At 35.0% G+C, this 26,673-nt stretch overlaps 1 protein-coding gene across 5 annotated transcripts in view; it reads left to right on the plus strand.

The window, feature by feature from the left end:
• ATF6 (activating transcription factor 6) overlaps window positions 1-26,673 on the plus strand; it is a 281,713-nt gene that overhangs the window by 58,018 nt on the left and 197,022 nt on the right. For all 5 annotated transcript variants that reach the window (XM_074221840.1, XM_074221841.1, XM_074221842.1 and 2 more), the window contains exon 10: window positions 22,798-22,941. In XM_074221840.1, coding sequence (XP_074077941.1) covers window positions 22,798-22,941 — 144 coding nt within the window. The remainder of the gene's footprint in view (window positions 1-22,797; window positions 22,942-26,673) is intronic.

The following is a 26,673-nucleotide window of genomic DNA, read 5'->3' on the forward strand; positions in this document are numbered from 1 at the left end:
AAATGACATAATTTATAAGACAACTTTTTTCTTTCTAAAAATTGAAGTCAGTCAACTTTGGTCTACATTTAAACTCCACAGTTCCTTCTCTGGTTAGGGTTAAATTATTGTACTACAGAAATGAACAGGTCCTTCATAGTTGGTCACCATCCCATGTTGCTGTAAATGTGTATAATGTTCTTTTGGTTCTGTTCACTTCATTCAGCATCAGTTTGTGCCAGTTTTTCCATGCTATTCTGAAATCCTGTCCTTGTGATTTCATATAGAACAATAGCATTCCATTACATTCATAGGCCACAATTTGTTAAGCCATTACCTAGTTAATGGACATCCCTTCAATTTCTAATTCTTTGACACTACAAAAAGAGCTGCTATAATATTTTGGTACATTTAAGTTTTTTGCCCTTTTTCATGATCTCTTTGGGATGCTGACCCAGTAGTGGTATTGCTGGATCAAAGGGTATGCATAGTTTCATTGATCTTTGAACATAATTTCCAAAATACTCTCCAGAAAGGTTGGATCAGTTCACAACTCCACCAACAATGCATTAGTCTCCCAGTTTTCCCACATCCCCTCCAACATTGATCATTTTCCTTTTTAGTCATATTCACCAATCTGAGAGTATAAGGTAATATCTCAGAGTTGTTTTAATTTCATTTCTCTAATCAAAAATGATTTAGAGCATTTTTTCATATGACTATTGATAGCTTTAATTTCTTTATCTGAGTATTGCCTTTTTATATTCTTTGACCATTTGGGGAGTTGATCAGTTAAGGAGGGACTTGTATTCTTTTAAATTTGACTCAGTTCTCTATATATTTTAGAGATAAGTCCTTTCTCAGAACCACTAGTTGTAAAAATTGGATTCCTTTTGATCTTGTTGGCTGTATTGATTTTATTTTTGGAAAAACTTTTCAATTTAATGTGATTATCAATTTTTATCTCTTGAAATGCTCTCTTATCTCTTCTCTGATCATAAACTGCTCCCTTTTCCATAGAGCTGACAGATATACTAATCCTTATTCTCCTAATTGACTTATGATATCACTTTTTATATCTGTAATCCTGTACTCATTTTGATCTTATCTTGGCATAGGGAGTGAGATGTTGATCTATGCCTAGTTTCTTCCATGCTATCTTCCAGTTTTCCCCCAGTAGTTTTTATAAACAAGTGAGTTCTTATCCCAGAAGCTAGAATCTTTGGATTGATCATAAAATGGATTATTATAGTCATTTACTATTGTTTCTTTGACACCTAATCTATTCCACTGATCCACAATTCTATTTCTTAGCCAGTACCAAACAGTTTTGATGACTGATGCTTCAATATAATTTTTAGGTCTGGTATGCCTAGGCCACCTTCCTTTGTGGACTTTTTTGTTTTTTCATTAATTTCCTTGATACAGCATCACTGATTTTAAGTCATCTGAATGGGTGGGTATGGCACAGGTTGGATTTGGGTGGAAGAAACAACAAGGGATTGTGTTCTAAATGAGCTTTTATAGATTATGAGTGAATTATAGAGTAATCATTTGAGTTTATATTTTTAAAGGTGATCTAGTCTAATTTACAACTCATAGAATCTTACTTCTATACATCCAGAGAATTGGAGCTCACTGCTTCCTGAGTCAGCCTTATTTCTACTTCTGGAGAGCTCTGTGTGTCAGATTGATTTTAAAACTTTTCTTCTTATAACTTCTGCTGACTTGTTCTAAGGATGGTATAATACATTATAGAATTTTACAATGGAAAGTTTAGTTCATATTCAAAAAGAAATTCCCATTTCAACATCCTTAATGACAAGTAGTTCTTTTCTAGCCTTTGCTTGGAGTATCTACATTGAGGGAAAATCTACTAATTCTTAATAGCAGTTTATTCTACTTGAACAATTCTGATTGTTGGAAAGCAAATCTATATTTATTTATTTATTATAGCAAATCTGAATTTTCCCCATTGTAACTTCTGCTAGCAGCTTGGAGGCACAGTGGATAAAGCACTAGGTCTGGAATCAGGAAGACTTGAATTCAAATCTGAACTCAGACATTTCCTAACTGCGTGACCTTTTGATGTCACTTAATCCTGTTTGCCTCAGTTTCCTCTTCTGTCAAATGAAGAAAATAGCAAACCATTCCAGTTTCTTTGCCAAGAAAATTCCCAAAGGGGTCAAGAGTTGGACATGATTGAAATGACTGAATAACTTAAAATCATCGTTACTATTTCTGTCTTTTAAAGTGAAACAGATCAAATCTAATTTTGCTTTCATGTGCTGGATTTCCAAATACTTGAAAACAACTCTTATATCTTTCCTCTAAACCTTCTTTTCCCAAATATAAATATCTCCAGTTTTTTTCAGCTAATCCTGATATATCAGACCTCCTCAAGGCTGTTATCCTTTGGATGCTTTGTAGTTCATTCATATCTTTCCTAAACTATCATACCCAGAACTGAAAACAGTATTCTAGTGTGATCTGACCAGGACAGAATATACAAGAACTTTCACCTTGTCTTTTGTACCCTCTGCTTCTTTTAAAGCAACCCAAAATCACATTAGCTTTTTTGACTGTTGCATTACACTGTAATCTACTAAAACACTCAGATCTTTCAAACCAAATGCTATCTTTCTCTTTCGCTCCTCTTCCCATCTTGTACATCTCAAATTGATTTTTTGATCCTAAGTGAAAGATTTTACATTTATCACTATTAAATTTGATTTCACTTTATTTGGCTTAATTTTCTAGCTCTTTAAAAGCTTTTTGGATCTTTACTCTCATTCACTGTATTAGCCAGCTCTCCAAGCTTTATGTCTTGTGTACATTTGATAAACATTCCATCTATGCCAAGTCATTGATTTTTTTAAATCATTTTTTAAATTTATAGAAATCTATTTTCTTTCTTTTTGACTCCTTTCCCCCCTCTATTAAAAGAAGAGAGAAGAAAAATTCCTTTTAGCAAATGTGTGTTTTCAAGTAAAAAAAATTCCTTCATTGACTGTGTTCCATATATATATCTTATTCTGCACCTCAAGTCCTTCACCTTTTTGTCAGGAGTGGATAGCATCCATCAGTCTTTTGGAATCATGAATGGTCATTGCATCGATCATCAGTCATATTTATTTTAAAGTTGTTTGTCTTCACATTATTGTTATTGTATAAATTGATCTTCTGGTTATTTCTTTTCCATTTTATAAAGAAATTTTATAAAAGTTTTCAAAATTGTTTTTATAATATTGATGATGTGGTATACATTGTTCTTGTTCTGTGTACTTCATATTGCATTAATTCACACAAGTCTTTCTAAGTCCCTGAAATTGACTATTTCATACAAATAAAAACAGATCTAAAAAACTGGAGAAATATTCATTGCTTTTGGGTAGCCTGAACTAATGTAATAAAAATGACAATTCTACCTATTTCATTTGCTTATTCAATGCCATACCAATCAGAGCACCAAAAATTATTTTTTAGAGCTAGAAAATAACGAAGTTAATGTGGAAGAAACAAAAGGTCAAGAATATCAGGAGAATCATTGGGAAAAAAATGTGCAGGAGGACAGTCTACCAATATCAGATTTCAAACTGTATTATAAAACAGTGATTATGAAAACAATCTGGTCCTGGCTTAACTAAGAAGTTGAGTAGTAAATCAGTAGAGTATATTAGGTACACAACACACAGCAGTACATGACCATAGTAATCTAATGTTTGATAAATCTAGATAGATTTGTGATAGATAGTGCTTCTACTAGGTCCCATCCAGATGTTGCTGGTAGTGCTAGTAATAGACATTTTGGTGCTTTGCTTCTAAGTAGCTTCTGTGCCACTTTGTCTTGCTGTGACTTGGACTTGGATTTGGGCTCTCTTGGTGTAAGGTTGGCTGGAAGCTGTACTGTCTGAACCTACACTGAGATTCCCGGGTACTAGTCTCTGAGAACTGGCTTCCTACTGTTCGTTAGACATACTCTAGGATGCCTAGGCTCAGAACTTCTAGGGTGAATCACTCTGAGCTGTGAGGAGTTGATAAGGCCTATTCTTCTGCTGACCTTGTTTGGGCCTGCTCAGATGTAAGTTTTTGGTGTGCTTTGCTACTTGGGTATTCATTAGATCCTGTCTCTTGTTCTTCAGGACTTTGGCTTCTTTTTGCTTATGTGTATCTATTATCTAAGCTTCTGCAGGATCTTGGCATTCTTTTTGTGTACTCCTGAGCTGGATGAAGGAGCATAAAGTTTTTCTTTTGGTTCACTTTTAGAATTTTTCTGTGCTGATTCTAGGGTATCCAAGATTCCTCTAGATCCCAAAAACCCTCCAGTGGTTTTTGTTTTGAATTTTAATGTAAGTTCCTACTAGCCTCTTGTCATTGTTTTCTCCTTCCTTCCTGACCTTAGTTGCCTTTGCTGATTTATATGACTATTTTATAAGACTTTCTTATTAGATATTACTCAGTTGTTGTTGAATGGTGAGATTAAATGAGTAGTCAATAACAGTAGTGATGGGGCGGCTAGGTGGCTCAGTGGATAAAGCACCGGCCCTGGAGTCAGGAGTACCTGGGTTCAAATCCAGCCTCAGACACTTAATAATTACCTAGCTATGTGGCCTTGGGCAAGCCACTTAACCCCATTTGCCTTGCAAAAACCTAAAAAAAACCCCCAAAACATTAACAATAGCGACTTACATTTATCTTGTATATTTCATTTTAAAAAGTACTTTTATCACAGCCACTCTGCAAGATAGGCTGCACAATTGTTATTATCCACATTTTATCAATGAGGTGTAGCAAATTTGCCATGGTCTCACAGCTTGTAAATTTCAGTATTGGTCCACAAACTCAAATGTTTTGACTATGTATCTAATGTTGTTTCCATTATACCAGAACACGAATAGTCTGGCATTTGTATTTGTACTAAAATAAGGGAAATTTTGAAGTAAAAAAGTTCAATATGCTGTTTACTTGTCAGATTTTCTTCTCAACTCTGGTATTTTCATCAAGACTATTTGAAGGCCCTTAATTTCATTAAAGGTCCATTCCCTCTCCCTCCCACCCCCAGTGTAGGATAGGATGCATTGTTTTTAGTTGTAATATTAGATTCTTTGTCTTCTGTTCCTTTATAGTGGTGGCAGCTAAATCTTGTGTGATCCTGACTATGGTACTTGAATTCTTCCTGACTGTTTACAATGTGGCTACAATAATCCTGGCAGTTTTCATATTGGAATTTTTTTTTCAAAGGTGGTTTCTTTTAATTTCTATTTTCTCCTCTGCTTCGAAGATTTCACATTTTTAAAACTTTATTATTTATTGCTTTTTCTTAGACTGATTAGCTTTCATTTGTCCGATTCTTATTTTCAAGGAGTTTTTTCTTTAGTAAGGCTTTATACCTCTTCTATCAAGCTTTTAATTTTCTTTTCATATCTTTTTTAAAAAAACTTATTTTTTCCTCTTTTATTCTTATTTGTTTTTTAACTCTTTTAAAAAAATCTCTTTAGCTCTTCTTCTAGGAATTCTTGTTAGGTTTATGCCCAATTTATATTTTTCTTTGAGGCTTTGTATAGATTTTCTGGTTTTGAGTTTCCTTGTCACCAAAGGTAGCTCTTTATAATTTTTTTATATTGTTTGTTTGTTTGTTTGCTTGTTTATTCTTCAGCTTCCTTCTTCACTTTTTGCTTGTGTTGGCTTTGCTTACTTCTGATGGGCATGTCTGGCCTGAGCTTCTGTCTTTTTTTGTCTCTGTATTGCTTTCATGGCTCAGTTTGGTGGTCTGCAAGTTTGCAAGTTCCTAAAGTGGTGTGATCTGATTGGCTTTTGTTGGCTTGTGTATGGTGTGTGGTTTTTTTTAAGGTTTTTGCAAGGCAAATGGGGTTAAGTGGCTTGCCCAAGGCCACACAGCTAGGTAATTATTAAGTGTCTGAGACCGGATTTGAACCCAGGTACTCCTGACTCCAGGGCCAGTGCTTTATCTACTGTGCCACCCAGCCTCCCCTGGCTTGTATATGGTTAAGTTTTAGTAAAATGCTGCTGGACTCAGTAGCTGTTAGCCTACTAGGAGATTCTATAAGTTCAGAGAGACTGAACTACTAGTTCCTTTTTGGTCTTGATCTCAACTACCGATGTTAATCCAGTGCGGGCTAGAACTGATTGCTTCTCTTTTGAACTAAAAACATCATAGTAAAATTTCTGAAACTTGTTCTGTGCTCAGTATTCAGCTTGGACCTCTCATTTATATCCTACCGGCTATGGAATTGTGATGTACAACAGGGTAATGTATGACACTTGCCAGATGATCATTCCTCTATCCAGTGCTCATTCAGGGATTCCCTGAAATCTTTCTGCCCCTATGTTTCTGCTCTAATGAAATGACTCAGCCCCATTTCCCTGACACTGAAATGTTCCTTCTTCCTGTTGCTACTGCCACTATGCTCCTCTCCTGACTAGGCTCTACCCCCAGCATTTGGTAGGCCTCTTTGTCTTCCTAACTATCCTGGGCTAGAAGATGACTGACTTTTTCCTTGGTTTTCCCAATCAGAATTTCATCATACTTTTTTTTTTTTTTAGATTGTTGAGGAGTAGGCATTTTGGGTGAAAAATGACACATTGGGTGAAAGTATTTGGGTGAAAATTAGGCAAAAATGTTTCTCATTCTGCTTTCTTGACTCCACCTCAATGTGGTATTTATAAAATACTTTATCCTGAAATGATATAATCTCTTTTAAAATTAATTTTGAAAATGTTTACTTTTATTGATTGAAGCAATATTTTCATGGTACTTCTGGATATACATATATATATATATATATATATATATATATATATATATATTCCTCTTTTAAGCTTATCTATGAGAGAGGACAATGGATAATTTCTGGGCTCTAAGTTCTTTTCCTGCATTTAATTACTAAGTTTATTATTTATCACCAGCATTTTTATGAATATATGCATTTTCCTATGTGATTGGCATAGCTTTAGGCACTCTTGGCCTTTTCATAAATATAGTATAGACATAGTATATTCTGGAGGATGTCAGTAATTTATTTCTTTGCTAATATTTTATTTGAAATTTTTGCATCTATATTCATCAGGGAAATTGAGCTTTAATTCTCTTTTTCCTGTTTTGGTTTAGGTATTAGCACCGTATTGGTGTCATAGAATTCTAACTTCATATATTTTTTAAAATTATACATATATAAAAATGATTCGAACTGATTGCTCTTTAAATGTTTGGTAGAATTCACTTGTGAATCCATCTGGCTCTGGAGATTTTTTCTTAGGGAGTTCATTGATGGCTTGTTCAATTTCTTTTTCTAATATGGAGTTATTTAAGTATTTTATTTCCTCCTCTGTTAATCTGCACAATTTGTATTTTTGTAGATATTCATCCATATTATTTACATTGTCAGATTTATTGTCCCACAAGTTGAGCTAAATAGCTCTAAATTATTAGTTTAATTGCCTACTCTTTGATGATGAATTTACCCTTTTCATTTTTAATACTGGTAATTTGATTTCTTTTTTAATCAAATTAATCAAAGGTTTATCTATTTTATTGTTTTTTCATAAAACCAACTTTTAGTTTTATTTATGAATTTTGATTTTCTAGAATTTCTAATTTGCTATTTAATTGGAGATTTTTAATTTTTTTCTCTTTCTAGCTTTTTTTTAAGTTGCATGCGCAATTCATTGATCTCCTCTATTTTATACATGTATGCATTTATAGATACAAAATTTCCCCTATTAACTGCTTTGACTTCATCTCACAAGTGTTGGTATGTTGCCTCATTATTGTCATTGTTTTAGACAATTCTTTCTATGATTTATTGTTTGACTCACTCATATTTTAGAATTAAGTTATTTAGTTTTCGGTTAATTTTAAGTCTATCTTGGCATAGCCCTTTTTGTCATGTAATTTTTATTGCATTATGATCTAAAAAGATGCCTTTACTATTTCTGCCTCTCTACATTTGATTGTGAGATTTTTAAAGCCCTAGAACATGGTCGGTTTTTGTGTAGGTGCCATGTACCACCGAGAAAAAGATATATTCTTTTCTACCCCCATTCAGTTTTCTCCAGAGGTTTATCAGATCTAATTTAGATAACATTCTATTTACCTCCTTAACTTCTTTCTTGTTTATTTTGAAGTTAGATTCATCTAGCTTCAAGAGAAGGGAATTAAGCCTCTTTATTAGAATAGTTTTGCTGTCTATGTCTTTCTGTAACTCATTTTACATTCTCTTCTTTTTTTTAAGGTTTTTTTTTAAGGATTTTTTGCAAGGCAATGGGGTTAAGTGGCTTGCCCAAGGCCACACAGCTAAGTAATTATTAAGTGTCTGAGGCCGGATTTGAACTCAGGTACTCCTGACTCCAGGGCTGGTGCTCTATCCACTGCACTACCTAGCCACCCCCATGGTACCTTTTAGGAAGACATAGCTTCTGTCCTTATCCCTAGTTTATATCTATTTTTACTTTTGCTTTGTCTGAGTTCATAATTGCTACCTGTTTTTTTTTTTACTTCAACTGAAGTATAATATATTCTGCTCCAGCCCTTTAAACCTTTACTCTTTGTGTATTTCTCTGCTTCAAGTATGTTATAGTTTGTCTTTAAACTGACCTATGTTTACTAGGATAATAGTAATGTTTCATGAAATAAGTTTTAAGTATTAAAAGTAACTGCAAATTCCTTATGAGAAGTCATGAGGACCATAAGACTATATTCATTCTTTCTTTCAAAAGTTGTTTTGTCCAGTCTCAGACACTTAATAATTACCTAGCTGTGTGGCCTTGGGCAAGCCACTTAACCCCATTTGCCTTGCAAAAACCTAAAAAAAAAAAAAAGTTGTTTTTACCTAACATAGTTTCTAAATGAATTTTTCTTCTAATTTGGTTTCATTCTTTTTAGGTACCAAATTCTGTTAAATTCTGTCCTCTTGGTTTGTTCTAAGAGACCAGCTAATGAATATGTATTTTTCACTTAGTGTAAGGGATAACTAGGTAGTGCAGTGGATAGAGCACAGGCCCTGGATTCAGGAGAACCTGAGTTCAAATTTGGTCTCTTACACTTGATATTTAATTAGCTGTATGATTTTGGGTAAGTCACTTAACCTGATTGCCTTGCAAAAGTAAAAAAAATGCATATAGTTAGTTAAAGCATCTGCTAGGTAATTTAGCATTGCAGATATTTAAACCTGCAAAACTTTTTATGAGCCCACAACTTTTCCCTCATTCTGTCTTAGACAGTTATGTTTGATAATAGCTAGCAATACTTATATGAAACTGCAAAATTTTAATACTTTTATTTTTAATTTTTAGACTTTTGTAATATACATTGGAAGATTTTTTTTTGCTTTTAGGAAGTTTGTAAACTATGAGAAGAGATAAGACAAATAATTTTTGACCAGTATAAAACAACACATAAATTCTAAGTGGTGTGGTACATACTGTTACACCTTTTAAAAAAATTTTGTTTATGTTGGGGCCATTTTGGCATCATGTATGTTTAGACTCTACCACATGATAAATACTACAAGCTGATCTCAGACCTTTGTATATCTCTGATGGTACAACCCCACAGGTCTGGTTGTAGAGTAGAAATATAGTACCATTCATTGAAGAACTGCTAGAAGTAGTTGTTAGTTGTGGGGAAGTAGAATTTTTTATTTTTCTTAATAGAATGCATAGAATAAGATATCAATATTTTTATTAAACTATCATGCTTATATTTTTAAAGACATTTCTGTTCTCTTAAATAAAGTCCAAGTAACAAGAAACTATTCCATAAACAATTGTCTGGTAAAAAAAGTGACATGATATTATTTATTATTAGAGGGTTATATCCTATGATTTTGCCATTTGTTAAGTATAGATACATGAAAGGATTAGTCTCCTTGTCAAACAACAGGTTTTGGAAGTTCTCTTTGCTTGTTTCACATTTTAGTGTATTCTCTTAATTTTTTTTTTCCTGCTCACTGTCTTAATATTTTTCTTTTTAGGTTTTTGCAAGGCAAACGGGGTTAAGTGGCTTGCCCAAGGCTACACAGCTAGGTAATTAAGTGTCTGAGACTGGATTTGAACCCAGGTACTCCTGACTCCAGGGCCGGTGCTTTAACCACTACGCCACCCCCCATTTGTTTTTTCATTTATTGAAATGTGCTTGGTTATTCCCAAGGGCAGTAATTATTTCTTATCACAGAGAATTGGAATAAATTCTTTTATAATCTTTTGATATAAATATATAGACAGTGCTTTGTTTATTAATTTGTCTGCCTTTGAGAAAATGTGTTGCCCTCTGTTTTGCACATATTAAGAGCCATAGCCAAACTTTGAGAAGGGAATTATCTCTGCTAGTCAGTGAGTCTATAAAAATGTGTGCCAGCACTGTAATAAGTGTTGGGGATATTAAGAGAGGCAAAAGACAGCAGTCCCTGTTCTCAGTCAGCCTAAGATAGAGACATCATGCAAACAACTATGTACAAACCAAACTGTATACAGGATAAATTGAGATACTTAACAGTGAGAGTATCAGAATTAAGGGAGGTTAGGATATAGACTTTTCTTTTGGTTTGTTTTTTTGTAAGGCATGGGGTTAAGTGATTTGCCCAAGGTCATAAACTAGGTTATTATTATTATTAATAATAATATTAATTTTTTAGGGTTTTTCCAAGGCAAATGGGGTTAAGTGGCTTGCCCAAGGCCACACAGCTAGGTAATTAAGTGTCTGAGGCCAGGATTTGAAATCATGTACTCCTGACTCCAGGGCCAGTGCTCCAACCACTGTGCCACCTAGCTGCCCAGGATATAGACTTTTTAAAGAAGATTGAATTTCAGTTAGGATTTGAAGAAAATTGGTGAAGTCAGGAGGCAGAGATGTATGTGGAGGGAGAGCATTCTATGCATGGGGAAATGCCTGGAGCTGGAAGATAAAGTCCTGTTTAAAGCACAGCCAGGAGGCCAGTGTCCCTGGATTATAGAATATCTGGAGAGGTGTAAGAGGACTGGAAAGGTAATGGGGAGACAGGTTCCAAAAGACTTTAAACATTCAAAGAGGAGTTAATATTTAAACATGGAGGAGTTTATTGAGTAGGAGGCAGGGGTCTAAGATAGGTAGGTTTCAGGAAAATCAGTTTGAGAAATGAGTGGAGGAGTAAGGGGATACTTGGGGCAGGGAGACCCATCAGCAGCACTCAACAGCAGTCCAAGTATTAGGTGATGAGGATTTGGGCTGGGATGGTGACAGAGTGTGATGGAGATATTATAAGGTAAGATCAACAGGCCTTAGTGCAGGTTGGATATGGGAGACAAGAGAGGATGCCTACTTGTGAACCTGGGTGACTGGGAAGATGGTGTCATGTGCCTTTTCTTTCTTGCTGTGTAATAGATTCCTTTGTTGTTGATTTTTTCCTTTTCCATTTCAAAGCTCAGTAGATTAACTTTTCCCTTTTCCCTTTACAAACACCCCAAAGATCCAAAAGGGTCTTAAAAGAAAGATGAAAAAGTACTTTTGAACCAGGGGAACTCTGAGATAAAATGTTTTAATATTGAAAACTTTTCTGTACTGTGTGTGTGTGTGTGTGTGTGTGTGTGTGTGTGTGTGTGTGTGGGAGGGTGTTCTTCCATTCTGTGTTGGCTTTTTTGTGATACTCATTTCCTAAGCCACTTTGGGCTTTAACAATAAGTCTGACCTTGGTCATGCCCTTTGGGGCAGGAGGTCTAGTCCCAATTGCTCAGTGACTGCTGTCTTAATGACTTCTTGGGAATTGTCCCTGTGGCATGCACATTGGAAAATACCTAGAGCCAGGTGTTAAAACACTCCTCAAGCACCACCATGGAAATGTATTTGAGCAAAGATCCACTTAGGTAGGCTCTCTTTTCCTGCTTCACTTTCTGCCTGTCTCCTTTGATCTTTTTTCCCTTTCACGAGTCTAGCTCTGGGCTACTGGACTACTGCTGGATCTGTGTTGATCTAAGTTTGTTTTCTTAGCCTTCTTCGAAGCCTTTTAACATCATTACTATCCCCTTTGCTACTCTCTTTCAACTTTCCCTTTTTCTTAACTTTATTACCTTCTTGGAAACAGTTTATGTTGTAACTTGTAAACAGTGTAACCATGAATTAAAGTAGAAACCTTTCTTACCTCCCTGGATTGATGAGTTTGTTCATCCAAAGATACCCACAGATCCATCTTTAAGTCCCCTCTTCCCTAACTCACTTTCTCCAGGCTTCACTTATGTACTCAGATTTGACATTGTTTCCTTGGTTGAATGTAATGTTTAACTTAAATCTTTTCCCACTGTGACAAATGAAAACCCTGAGAGACAGTTTCTGGGTAATTAATAACCACTTTGCTAATTAGGCTAATCGGTAATCAATAAATTGATGGTCAGTGATTTTTCTTCTTGGTGACCTAGGACACTGGGTGGAAGGGGCTCTCTGAAATACCTTAAATCCTTTCTGAAAGGGCATTCCGGAGATGGGCTTAAAAATCTTCAGCTTCTTATGTTGAGAATGTGGCTTGAATTTGAGACTCAGCAACCTCAAAGTATCTGGGCAAGGAAATCCATCTCCATCTTTACCTCTGTAGCTAGTTTTCCCCTTCATGAATTGAGTTACCCTAAACTCTAAAAAAGGAGACTGGTGTTTATCCTCTTGGCAAACATTCTCCCAGAATGGATTCTGGTCTCCCAGTTAGGTGGGGTCCTGTCCATTGAGCATGTGCCTAAGAGGTTTAGGAGCAAATCTCATCACTCAACCATTCCCTTCAGAGATTGACTGACCTTTCAGTAACTGAGTTTTAACAAAAATGAAGGAAAAAAGGGTAGATCACAAATTAATAATTAGTTGTTAATATAATAGTATAATGGTATAATAGTATAATTCTCTTACCACTGTACCTGAGCATTTTTCTCTTCAGATGTTAAGCTTGGATGAAGGAGCGAAAAGTCACACTTCTGAAGCATCAATTAGTCCATTGCTTCCTTATAAGACCATTTATAAATAAAAAGAGATTTAAGAAAAATGAATGTGTGGCATTGGGTTGGTATTGCCTGGCACTGGTTAGAAGGAAAAAGTCTTCATTCCAACATTTCCTAACCTTGTTAGCTTCTCATTATTTTGCATGAAAAAATTCCAATTTCTTATTCTGAGATGGGCCTGTCCTCTAAAATCTGGCTCTAATTTTTTTTCACTTAATCACTGAATACATTTTGCTTTATGATGTCACTTGCTGGCTGCATCTCCCAAGTATAACTTAAATGTCAGAATTCAAATCATCAAGCAGATTGGGTTTTGTTCAGTTAGATTTATAAATGAAATCCAGTTCAGGTTTTGGCTATAGATGCTTTCCACATTTATCAAACTGACAAACAAACTTTAGAAATAAAATATAGCAAATACCTGGTGTAATTGAGTATTGGAAGACCTTATTCCTGTCCGAACAAATGTTTGCACAGTCATTGGTTCTCCTTTCAGTTTCTTTGGATTTCATCCTTGGTTTTGAGATGGTACCCATATGAACCAAGGTCAAGCTGAATGGGGGATATGGAAAAGATAGTTAATGATCTTCTACCTTTGGCATTTAGACTGGAACTGGGAGGCCTTAAAGGGCAGCTTTAGAAATTTTAAACTGTAACCTTTGGCTGCCCTTTCTCCTAGACTCCAGATATTCCAGTGGAGAGACAGACAACAGAGGGTATCTTAGTTAAAATACCACACCTTGAGTGTCAAGAAACCTACCTCTACTAGGTGATCAGACCTTCTGCCTAACATTGAATATTACTTAGTCTCTCAACTACTCTTTCTGAAGTTAATAATAAGTGATTTCTGTTGCTTTCTATCTTAGAAGAATATGGTAAGAATTAGTAAAACAATTAAGTCAGATGAGAAAATGATTCCCAGAATACTATGAGATGAATAATTCCTTCAGACCAGTAATGCTAGTTACAATATGAAAGTAAAATGAAAAACCTTTGAGGAAGAAGTAAACTACTTAACTAAAACAATTAAATCTAAAGTGAAAAAAGTGTTAGTTGATAGCTCTTAATTATCATCTCACCAAGAATTTGTGATGGTGGTTATCTGTGCTTCCTTGGGTAACTGCAAAGGATTATGATTTCACTTGAGAAGCATACTCCCCCACATTAAAAAAAAATCTGTGTGTGTGTGTGTGTGTGTGTGTGTGTGTGTGTGTGTGTCTGTTGTGTATAAAGAGTTGTAAACAATCGGACACAACTAAAATGCCAGAACAATTGCAAAAATGGAACATTAAGTTTAAAGTGTTTACTAGGCAAGGCAGTTGGAATCATGAGATTGAAAATTGTTTTGTGTGTGTATATGTTATAATATATATATATATATATATATATACATACACACGTATACATGTATATATACAAATTGTATATATCACATTTACAAAATTTTGTGTATGTGTAACTATAAGCATATGTGTATTCATATATGCATGTATATTCATGTATGTGTAGGTATGTTTGTAAGGGGTCTGTGATTTAGGATCGCTGCTATAGAAACTTCTCTTGACTTTTAAGAAACATTACAATTTAAGTATGTCTACACATGTGGCAGATAACTCAGCACATGATCTTCCCAATCTTTAGAATGTTGTGAGCAAGGATTGTGAGCATTCTGTTAACTGGAATTGAAATGGTTTTCCTCTCCTTTGCCTCTTTTCTGTTTTCCTTGCTGAATCTTGGTTCTCTTTTTTTCCTTTTCTTTCTTTCCTTTTAACCCTTCCTTTACAGTCTACCATCCAATCTGCAATCTTCCTTTTCTTTTTTACTGCCAGTTTTCTTGTTCAGTTTAAAAAAAGTATTTTCTACAGCAGACTTTATGTGTGTGCTGAATCTTGTTTTGTGTGTTCAGATAAAGGTAAAGATTATGTAATGTCTGTTTCCTCCATTCTTATATATTTTTCTTGTGTACTCCAGTTATCAGAAAAAGTAATTCCCACCCCATTCTTTCCTAATATATTCTTTTCAAACAGAAACCTCACTTTGGAAGACATTAAGATTAAGGGGATATTTACTTGTTTCTTTATTTTTAACTTGTTACTTTGTTTCTACCTCTTTAGGATTGTATTTCTGTCTTGCAACATAAATTATTCTTATTTTTAAGTCTATCTTCTGTCTTTTGTCATTACAAATTCCAACATTTTTTTCACTTTTGTAGTAGTTGTCCCAAGGATTATGAGGTCCTAACTGGTTCCTTCTGTTAACCTTAAAAATATAATGGTTAGGGGCAGCTAGGTGGCGCAGTGATTAGAGCACCAGCCCTGGAGTCAGGAGTACCTAAGTTCAAATCTGGCCTCAGATGCTTAATAATTACTGGTGTGGCCTTGGGCAAGCCACTTAACCCCATTGCCTTGCAAAAACTATATATATATATAAAATGGTTAAAATAAAAATGACAAAATATAGGTTAGATATGAAGATATTATTAAATAATATTCTCTAGGCTTTACTGCAAACCTTTATGCAAGACCATCTGTCCAAGATGACCACCTGAACTGAGATAGAAGGGAACATTTCTTCATAAGCAAAGAATGGGGGGGAAATCATGGTGGCCTGACTATGAAGGTTTTGCACAATATTCAGTTGCCCAATTGCTTCTTCAAGATTATCATCCTTATATAAGTACCAGCTGATGAATTGTTACCTCTTTTTGAACTTTAAGCCTCATAAGGGCAAGTTTTCCAATTTTCTCATATTTGTCTTCCTGGGTTTGTAATTAACATGGGGAAAATACTCACAGGTCTTGACTTCTTACCTAGTGGGAAAGGTCACTGATATGGAAATGCTGAGTACTTTCAAAAGAAATCAGCCTTTTTTTTCCCCCTATCAGGAATATAGTTTGAGAAACTTACTGAACTTACTATACTTTGGCACTTGATATTTTAGGTTTTTTCTTTTTTGTTTATTTGCATAATTTTTTCTTTGACTCAGAATCCTAGAATTTTACTTATGACATTTTTAGGTCTTCTCATTTTGGGGGTTTACTTTCAGTAGGTGATACGTGGGTTCTTTCTGTTTTCACTTTGTCCTTTGGTTCTGGTATATCTGGGCAGTTTTCAGTTGTGTTTTCACAAAACAAGATATCTAGATTTTTGTCACCTTCTCTAGGGAGTTCTATTATTTCTAAATTATCTCTTTTTGACTTTAGTTAGTAGAAACCTTCATTTTTTTAAAAGATTTTATTTATTTTGAGTTTTACAATTTTCCCCCTAATCTTACTTCCCTCCCCCACCTCCACAGAGGGGAATTTGTCAATCTTTACATTGTTTCCATGGTATACATTAATCCACATTGAATGTGATGAGAGAGAAAACATATCCTTAAGGAAGAAATATAAAGTATAAGAGATAGCAAGATCAGATGATAAGATATCAGGTTTTTTTTCCTAAATTAAAGATAATAGTCCTTAGTCTTTATTCAGATTCCACAGTTCTTTCTCTGGATACAGATGGTATTCTCCATTGCAGACAGCCTCAAATTGTCCCTGATTGTTGCATTGATGGAATGAGCGAGTCCATCAAGGTTGATCATCACTCCCATGTTGCTGTTAGGGTGTACAGTGTTTTTCTGGTTCTGCTCATCTCATTCAGCATCAGAGAAACCTTCAATTTTTAAAAAAAAGTGTTTTATTTTTATTATATTTCTGTTATATAACATTGAGTTCCTTTTAATACAGTCTAATCTTCAGAGAGTCCATTAGTTGGGTAAGGTTTTTCATGTTTTGTTCCAAACTATTTTTGTCTTCTAGTTCTAGATTGCTTTTTTTAACTAAAAAAATAATTTTTATTTGTTTTTATTTATAATTTGATAATTATAATATATACTTATAAATTCTAATTTTTAATTTATTCATAATTTTCATATATAATTATATATTTAATTTATATTCCAATTTTGTTTAAGTATTTTTGTAGTCTTTTTGTATAAGCCATTTTTTCCTGTCAGACCATGCATGAAGCTAACTTGGAGTTACTCTCGTCTGGTTGTACTTCTTGGGCATTTCTTGATTCTTAATATACCTTCTATTGTTAACCTTCTTTAATAACTATTGAACCATATTCCTGCTTTCCTTTATATGAAAATTACTTTGAGAGGTAGTATTGCATCATTATCCAAGACAGAAAGATGTAGTTTCTAGCTCACATTATGACTCACGTGGACTGTGTGACAGTGAGTTAATCACTTACTTTCTTAACATCTCAGAGTAAGTTTCAGAACAGGTTATTGATCGGCTTTGGAAGAAGGAGTTTCTCATTATGCTGCTGTACATGCTAATATTTTATTTAAAAATTTTGTGTCAGTATTCAGTAAGGATATTGATTTGTAGTTTTCTTTCTCTGTTTTTTTTTAATTATCAAGATCATATTAGTATCATAGGATAGTGGACTTCTGATGTATAATACAAGAGATCTAAGGTATAAGCCAAGAGGTCTTGCTTGTTTTTTATAACTCTGGTATAATATATACATTTACCACTAAGTCTGTGTTCCTTAAGGATGATCTTTCTGCAATTTCTAATGATAGTGAGTTACCTAGCAAACAAGTCTGAATGATTCATTCATTTGTGTGATTATTTCTTTGCCTACATGTTGTTGACTAAATTCATACTGATGCCATCCCTTTTGATTTCATTTATGAATCTTAGCCATTTCATAGACCATCTGGAGATTAACCATTTGATGAACCCAGTGATATGTCCCTAGTATCACCTTTCACCATTGCTTGTTTAAGTAATGCCCACTTGTTCCAAAAGTATTTCTGTAGGCTTTCAGTTTTTTTATTATGTGTTTATGAATGTCAGTATTTTTCCACTTTTTAAGTGAGCTAGTGTTTCTATAACTGACTTAGGGGGATGAGCTCTGTTAAGTTAATATTGTATGAGTTTTACTGTGCATACCCTTTGATCCAGTAATACCACTATTGGGTCTATATCCTGAAGAGATATGAAAAAGGATAAAAATCCCACATATAGAAAAATATTCATAGCAGCTCTTTTTGTAGGGGCAAAGAACTGGAAATTGAAGGGATACCCATCAGTCGGGGAAATGATTGAACAAATTATGTCATATGTATGTGATGGAATGCTATTGTTCTATAAGAAATCATGAAGGATGCGATTTCAGAAAAGCCTGAAAAGACTTCCATGAATTGATCTTGAGTGAAATGAGCAGAACCAGAACATTATATACACTAACAAGAACATGGGATGATGATCAACTATGATGGACTTGTTCATTTTAGCAGTATTATAACCAAAGTCAAATTTAAAAGATTTATGGTGGAAAATGCATCCATATCCAAGAAAGTTCTATGAAGTTTAAATGAACACCAAAGCTTATTATCTTCAGTTTTTAAAAGTTGTCTTCTGTCATTTTTTCCTTCTGTAATGTTTCTAACATTTGGATTTGATTCTTTTTTCACAACATGATCAGTCTGGATCTGTTGTTTAGCATGCTTATAAATGTAGAGCCTATATCAGATTGCTTTCTATCGGGGGAGTAGGGAGGGAGAAAAATGTAAAATTCAAAACCTTGCAGAAAAAATGATTGGTTAAAAACTACCATTGCATGTAGTTATAAAAACAAATAAATGAGTTTTAGTGAGGATGCTTTCTAATCTGTTGTATCTATTAGTACAGCTCTAAGAATTTACAATGGGAATAATATAACATAGATGTTAATTGAATTAAACATGTTCTTCCCATTCAGCACTAATTTTAGAATTATAGTAAGTCTCAATGTATTAAACTCATTGTATCTTTCCTCGAAGAGACCAGGGTATTTCTAAGTATTGCCTTTATTCATTGGTTGCTTGTGAATCTCTGAAATCAAATTCCAGGTCTTCAATCTGTCTTACTTGATATACTTTCCCCTCCCCACTTCCCACTTTGCCCTTTCTCTGTAAGATCTCTTTCAGGTCTCTTATAAAAGAGATAATTTATCCAATTCTACCTCTCCCTTTCTTCTCCCAGTGCTTTCTTCTTTCTCATCCCTTAAATTCTATTTTTTGATTTTGATTTTTTAGGCAGTAGGAGTTAAGTGACTTGCTCAAGGTCACACAGCTTGTAAGTGTCTGAGGCTGGATTTCAACTCAAGTCCTGATGCCAGGCCCAACACTCTAACCACTTTGCTACTGAGTTGCCCTCTTAATTCTATTTTTTAAAAGACAATCAAACCATCACATTCAACTCACACCTCTGCTTTCTGTCTATGTCTAACTGCCCTAATAATGTGAAAGTTTTAGGAATTATATATCTCATTTTCCTATGTAGGAATGTAAACAGTTTAACCTTATTGAATCCCTTATGATTTCTCTTTCCTCTTTACCTTTTTATGTTTCTTTTGCATCTTGTATTTAAAAGTTAAATTTTCTATTCAACTCTAGTATTTTCAACAGAAATGTGTGGAAGCCCTCTTTTTTTTAAATTTTATGTCCATTTTTCCTCCTAAAGGATTATATTCAGCTTCTTGGTTGCAATCCTAGCTCATTTGCCCTTCAGAATATCATATTCCACATCCTCTCATTCTTTAGTATAGAACCTGGATACATCTTGTATTAACCTGACATTGGTTTCATGATATTTGAATTGTTTCTTTTTGGCTGTTTGCAGTGTTTCTCCTTAATATGAGAGGTATGGAATTTGGTTAAAGTATTCTTGGGAGTTTTCTTTTTGGACTCTTGCTTTCAGGAAGTGACCAGTGGATTCTTTCAGTTTTTATTTTACTCTCCATTTCTAGGATATCAGGGCAACTTTCCTTGAAAATTCATTGAAAGATGTCTAAATCATGACTTTAAGGATTCTTAAATCATCTCTTCTGGATCTGTTTTCCAGGTCACTTCAGATCATATTTCCAATGAGAGATATTTTACATTTTCCTCTATTTTTTTCATTCTTTGGATTTTATTTTATTGTTTCTTGATTGATTCTTTCTAAAGCCATTAGCTTCCACATGCCCAAGTCCAACTTTTAAGGAATTGTTTTCTTCATTGAGCTTTTGTACTACCTTTTCCATTTGGCCAATTCTTTTTTAAGGAATTCTTCTCTTCAGTGAATTTTTGTACATCTTTTTCCATTTGGCCAATTCTGCTTTTCAAGTTATTTTTTCTTCATTGAAGTTTTGTACCTCTTGCCATTTGACCTGTTATTTTTTAAGATGTTATTTTCTTTGATTTTTTTTGTGCCTTTACTGAACTGTTGATTTTTTCCCACGATTATCTTGTATCACTCTCATTTCTCTTTCCAATTTTTCATCCATCTCTCTTTATGTTTAAAACCTTTTTTGAGCCCTTCCATGGCCTGAAACCAATTCCTATTTTTCTTTGGGGCTCTGGATGCAGGAATTTTGATTTTGTCTTCTGACTATTTTGATCATCCTTGTCATCATAGTAACTTTCTGTGGTCAGAATTTTTTTCTGTTGTTTGCTTATTTTCTAGCCTATTTCTTTATTTCAACTCTGTGCTGAAATGGGGCTTTGCTTCCAAGTAGAGGGGCCACTGTCTCAAGCTTCAGGGTTTTTTTTTTTTTTGTGCATCTGTTTTCATAGTTAATTCTGGGGACCTGTGAGTTTTGGACTCTTACAAGGTAGTATGATCCAGAGCGAGGTGTGTTTACTCCTCTTCTGTACTATGTATAGTTTTGTGAGTGACCACAAGCACTCTTTCACCCCTGGACCAGAGGCCCTACTCCCTTGTGGCCACAAGTGCTAGTATTCCTCCTCACTCTGGGACCAAGACTCTGAACTGCAATCTAGATCTGAGTTTAGGCTGTGCAAGAGTCCCAGTCCTTGTGCTAGCAAAGGGACCCTCTGTAAATCTCCTTCTAACTTGTCGACCAACTTACTGTCTGTGGGCTGAGAGTTCTGGAAATAGCCACTGCTGCCTCTGACTCTGTTGCCCCAAGGCTGCTTCTGGTTTGCTGGATCCCCATCTGTTCTGGACTGTGCTCCTCTTTCATCTGCAACAGACCATACCTGCCATTCTTCTAAGTTGTCTTGGGGAGGAAAATTGTTTCATTCTGTCTTTTCTGTAGAATTTGTTTTGAGGCATAATTTAAAGATATTTGGAGGGGTTTTGGGGGAGAGCTAAGTGAGTCCTTCTCTTTACTCTGCCTTGCTTGGCTCTCTCTCTTTTTAGCTTAGAAACAATATTGGGCTTTAATAATTCCTTGAAAAATGCTATATTCTCAACATTATTATGTTGGTAGTATGCTTTTAATAGAAAAAAAAGTTTGTGTTAAACATCAAATACTATAGTGTTTTCACTTTTTTTTGGAATTTTTTTATGTTTGGAGTATACGAACAAGCTATGAATCTGGGATGAAGTCAAATATTTTGTATCTAGTAATAGAGGATTAAAGTGGAAAAGAAGGAAGGAGAAGAAATGATCTTTAGAGATGTAGTCATCCTGCTCTTAGTCTTGCCATTGAAGGATAAAGCACCACTAAGACATCCTTGAATCAACTCTCTTCCAACTGGAAGATATTATTCGCCCTTTTCCCAATGCTGTTCCTTTACACTCATTCTACCTTCCTCACACTGAAATCTGGAGATCTTAAACTCCCCTATCCATTCCCTTTTTACACATTGCCCTCAAAGGAGATGACTTTATCCCTATCATTTTCCCCTTGCAAGATCACTGCCAACTAGGATCTTATACCTTCTTAGTACCCACCATCCCTGAGACCTACCTCTTTTTAAAGAGGCAACTCAGTTTAACCATGGCTTCATTTCCCATCCATTCTTCTCCCTTGTCAGATACTTCTCTTCCATCCATTCTTCAGTTTTCTTTTCTGGGTTGTCGTCTTCCGCTAGATTGTAAATTCCTTGAGGATAAGGATTATCTTTTACCCTTCTTTGTCTCTCTAGAAATAGCATATAGAAAAGTTCTGACTGTTGTGTTGATTTAAGATCATAAGAAATAGTGTTAATGCAATGAATTGTCTTATATGATAAATTTTATTAAATTATATTGACTTGTTAAGGCACCAAGTATATTATCAGATAGTTTAGAATAGATGCCAAATAATGATAATAGGATTTGTTAAATACTTTTTATCTCAAAAATCATTAACCACCTAGAGGTTATCTTTTGGTAAAAGGAAAGGCATCTTAAATATAAACAAGAATAGCAGAAAAATTTTATTAAGAAACAATTTGATATTAGAAACTTGTCTGGACCCTGGAATTATGAGGATATATGTTGTCTCTTGGGAAGATGATCTTTCCTATAAACATTTCATTTCCTAGTTGAGAACTGAAGTTTCCAGTAATCCTGAAGGGATCACCTGAGGTTGATATTTTTTAAAAATAGAAGTGTGTGTGTGTGTGTGTGTGTGTGTGTGTGTAAAATGTAAATAATATATGTGTGAACACATAAGATATTCTTTTTTTGTTTGTTTTTGCAAGACAGTGGGGTAAAATGACTTGCCCAATATCACACAGTTGATCTGAAGCTACATTTGAACTCAGGTCCTTCTGATTCCAGGGTCGTTATTCTTTCCACTGTACCACTTAGTTGCCCCTATGTAAATTGTTAAACTATCTTACATTGGTCTTTGTTCTTAGCTGTTTATTAGAAAGCTACTTTTTAATATCTTTTATAGGAACTGTATATAAATGAACTACAGATTTGCCCAGTAAAACACTTGACTATATGGTACCAATTTACTTCAATTTTTTTTTTGGTAGCACAATTTGACTTACAGAGGAATTTTAATATGTTTCCTGGCTGCCTAGAACATTCATTTATGTAACTTATTTTCATTATACTGATTATTCCATACTTTTATTTTTCAGTATGTTTGAGCGGGATTCCAGCACAGTGACTTCTAATATGAACCCGGCACATCAGAGTAGACATCTTTTAGAATTCTCAGCTACTGAAGGACAGGATTCAGTTCCAAGAGAAGTTGATGGTGTCATCCAGAAAAACAATTACAGGTGAGTCTGTATATATCTGTTATAGTTTGACTTCTTAGTTGACCTAATGAAACTAAAAAGCAGAATTAATATGATATCATAAAAGTTGTTTTTTATTCACAGCTCTTAGTGGTAATTTTGTGGTATGATCCCAATCAAATCATTTATTTTCTGTGTTTCCTTATGTGTAAAAATGGGAAGATTAGAAGAGATGATCTATAAATTACTTACCCTCCCCTTCATTGAAGCTTTTTATTCACTTATTGAATTCTTCCTCATCTTTGAATGTGATTTCCTTAAGTCATTGTCTATATAAAAAATAGCACTTTTTGATGTAAACAGGCATATTTGGATGTCATAGTCTAGGAGGCTTAATAGATACCCTTTCCATAGCTCAGCTGGTAGAGCAGAGGACTATAGAAATCAAATGTGTGGTCATCCTTAGATCACTGGTTCAATTCTGGCTTGAGGGAGTGGTAGAAGCCTATCTAGGGCAGCTAGGTGGCATAGTGGATAAAGTACTGGCCTTAGAGTCAGGAGGATGGAAGTTTGAATCTAATCTCAGACACGTGACACTAACTAGCTGTGACCTTGAGCAAATCCCTTAACCCTATCTCACATCTAGGGCATCTCTAGTCATCTGATTCATATCTGACCAGTGGACCCAGATGACTCTGGAGGAGAGAGTGAGTCTAGTGTTTTAGCACAGCATTCCCCTCCCTCAGATCTAATTCACATGCATAAATGTCATGGTCATCTTCAAAAATGAAGGACAAATATCATCATCATCTTTTCTAGATCATTAAGCATAATTGTCTGTTGAGTGCCAAGCAAAGCACTGGGTTAGCCATAAACATGAAATTATATTTGCCTTCAAGGAGTTTACATCCTAAAAGGGAATATTATGTGTGTGTGTGTGTGTGTGTGTGTGTGTGTGTGTGTGTGTGTATGTGTGTGTATGCATGTGCACATACAAAATGTAAGATAAGTAGAAGACAGTTTTGAAGGGAAGGTAGCTAGGGAGAGGAAGTGGGTATCAAGAGCTCTCAAGTAAAGTCTCAGGTAAAAGGTGGCACCTTGGATGGAAGGATGGTTTCTAAGAGCAGCTCCAGCTAAGGCATAGTGATAGAAAGAGGAAATGGAATGTCAAGTTTGGGAAACAATAAGAAAATTCTGTTGGGTTAAATTTGAAGATGCCACCCGAGCTCTTTGAATTTGTTTACTCATCTGTCTTATATAATAGAGAATGTAGTACTTAATACCTACTTTGTAGAGTTGTTGTAAAGATTAATTAAAATTATATTTTAAAATGCTTTGCAAACCTAAAGGCAGTCATTATGATATGATCTTTTAATCTTTCTACCCACATGTAAATGGCAGAACTAGGAAAAAAAGGACTGGTTGATATTTAGGTATAAACATATAAGAAAAATATGCTGAAGCTTGGGTGACTGGTGCTTTGATGAGGCTAGAAATGCATATGGGATACCTGAGAAAACTGACTTGAAGCCTGTAAGTGCCTCAGTTCACCCATTCTCATTATATTTGTTTTCTTTCTTTGAAGATTGGAATTATATAAATAAATTATGGACCTTTAATGAACTGTATACAACCTATATGTTGAAATTTTCTATCTTTTCAGGAATAAAATGTTGAATTAGCTTTTTTTTTTTTTAGTGCCTGTACTACAGCATTGTTTTTGAAAATTCCTTATTTAATAACATACTTTCAAGAATAGAACAGAGCAGGGCGGCTAGGTGGCACAGTGAATAGAGCACTGGAGTTAGGAGTACTTGAGTTCAAATCTGGCCTCAGACACTTAATAATTACCTAGCTGTGTGGCCTTGGGCAAGCCACTTAACCCCATTGCCTTGCAAAAACTTAAAAAAATAAAGAATAGAACAGAGCCACTCTAATCTACAGACAGGTCCATGCCATGAATTTTTTTTTATTTTACTTTTTTACAAGGCAATGGGCTCAAGTGACTTTTTCCAAAGTCACACAGCTAAGTAAGTATTAAGTGTCTGAGGCCAAATTTGAATTCAGAGTCAGTGTTCTTTCCACTGTGCTACCTTGCCCCACAAGCCCATGTTAGAAATATAGACTTGTATATAGCAAGATCTAGTAGGAAAAATAATTAAAAACTTTATTGCTATTGACTGTGCCATACTGTAATGATTCAGAGCAGGTGAGGATGGTTCTGATCCATTCTTGCCATAATCTGTATCAACTAGGAGAATTAACATCATAGCCATGGAATTGTAGGCCCCATCCCCTTCATTTCATCCACATTTATTACCTAATCCAGATCCTAGTGGTTCTTATTTACTGGTCTTCATGTTTGTCAGTTAATAAGAATTTATTAAATATCGACTATTTGCCAGGCAGTCTTCAAAAAAAAAAAAGATAGAAGAAAGAAAAAGCAACAGTTCCTTTACTCAAGTAGCCTTATGAGCTCTCTCAGGGCCACAGCACACAGGGAAGTCTCTGGTGAGCAAACTGCAATGCAGGTTGGCTGCTTCACTGTAACTCATAATTGAGGGCATTTTCCTGAGCCCCAGGAGACTGAGACGGGGCCACTTTGCCCAGGGAAGGTCTATCTGAGGGGTTAATGGCTCTGAGAATGTCTCCTAACCACTTTGTCATGCTTTTTCTCCTAAACGTATGTATGTGAAAGGTTGGGAGGATGTAATTCCCCTTTGAAAGGGAGTATTGTGAACACCGTAAGGAGGAGAGGGTGAGCAGAGGCACTCAATGGTCATGCTGCCCTTCTTACCCTATGCTCCATCGATCCTGTCTCCATACCTTTGGGTTGACTATGCCCCTGCCTGTAATATACTCCCCTTCCTCTTCTGGATGCCCTTTAGGTGAAACTTTCCTGATGACCTAGCTGCATTTGCCTCCCTCTCATTCATTATCTAATCATCTTGTATTCATTTGTTTCTGATTGTACATGTGTACATGACATGGTCATATTGTAAGCTGTCAGAGGACAGGGACTGTTTGACTTTCATTCTGTGTATCCCAAGGAGTAGAAGCAGTGCAGTGGATTAAGTAGTAGGTCTGGAGTCAGTGGGACCCAGGGCAAATCACTTGCCCTCCCTTGGGAGGGTCAAATTAGATCCCTGAGAAAGCTCTCAGTAGAGTGCCTGGTATATCATAGATGTTATGTAAATACTTATTTTCTTCCCTTTTTCCAGTGCCTGGCCTGGTCCTAGTGCTTAATAAATGCTTATTGATCAGTTATTTGAAACAAAACTCATGTGGGAGAAGCTGGATTTCTGTTTGCCAGTAACAATTAATGTGACCAAGCACTTAGCAAGATTCCTGGTTCTTCCCGAACTTTTTAATTTTGCTAAAATGAGCCATGATTTTGAAGTTCTACCCTTTTCCACAGGAGATTTGTCAAAGATTAAGTAGTTTTGAAATGTAGCATTTTAGGTTCAGGAGGGGTTTGAACACTCATAGCTATTTATAAAATTCTATTGCTGAACTATGAAACAATTGGACTACATTTCAGGTAATACAGAATTTATTAAATTTACAAGGTTCAGACTTATTTTTGTAATATAAAACCATTAGATTGCTTCACCAAAAGAGATTGTATAGTTTAGAATGCAGCATTCTGAATTTTTCTTAGTGAATTGTAGGCCTAATCTTGGGCTTCAACTAGAGCATGAAATTTAAGATACGTTCTTTTTTGCTTTGGAAGTCATCAAGGCTAATATTTTTGGACACCTGGTAACTAATAAA

Source organism: Macrotis lagotis, chromosome 2, assembly GCF_037893015.1.
Source record: "Macrotis lagotis isolate mMagLag1 chromosome 2, bilby.v1.9.chrom.fasta, whole genome shotgun sequence".
Taxonomy (NCBI): Eukaryota; Metazoa; Chordata; class Mammalia; order Peramelemorphia; family Peramelidae; genus Macrotis; species Macrotis lagotis.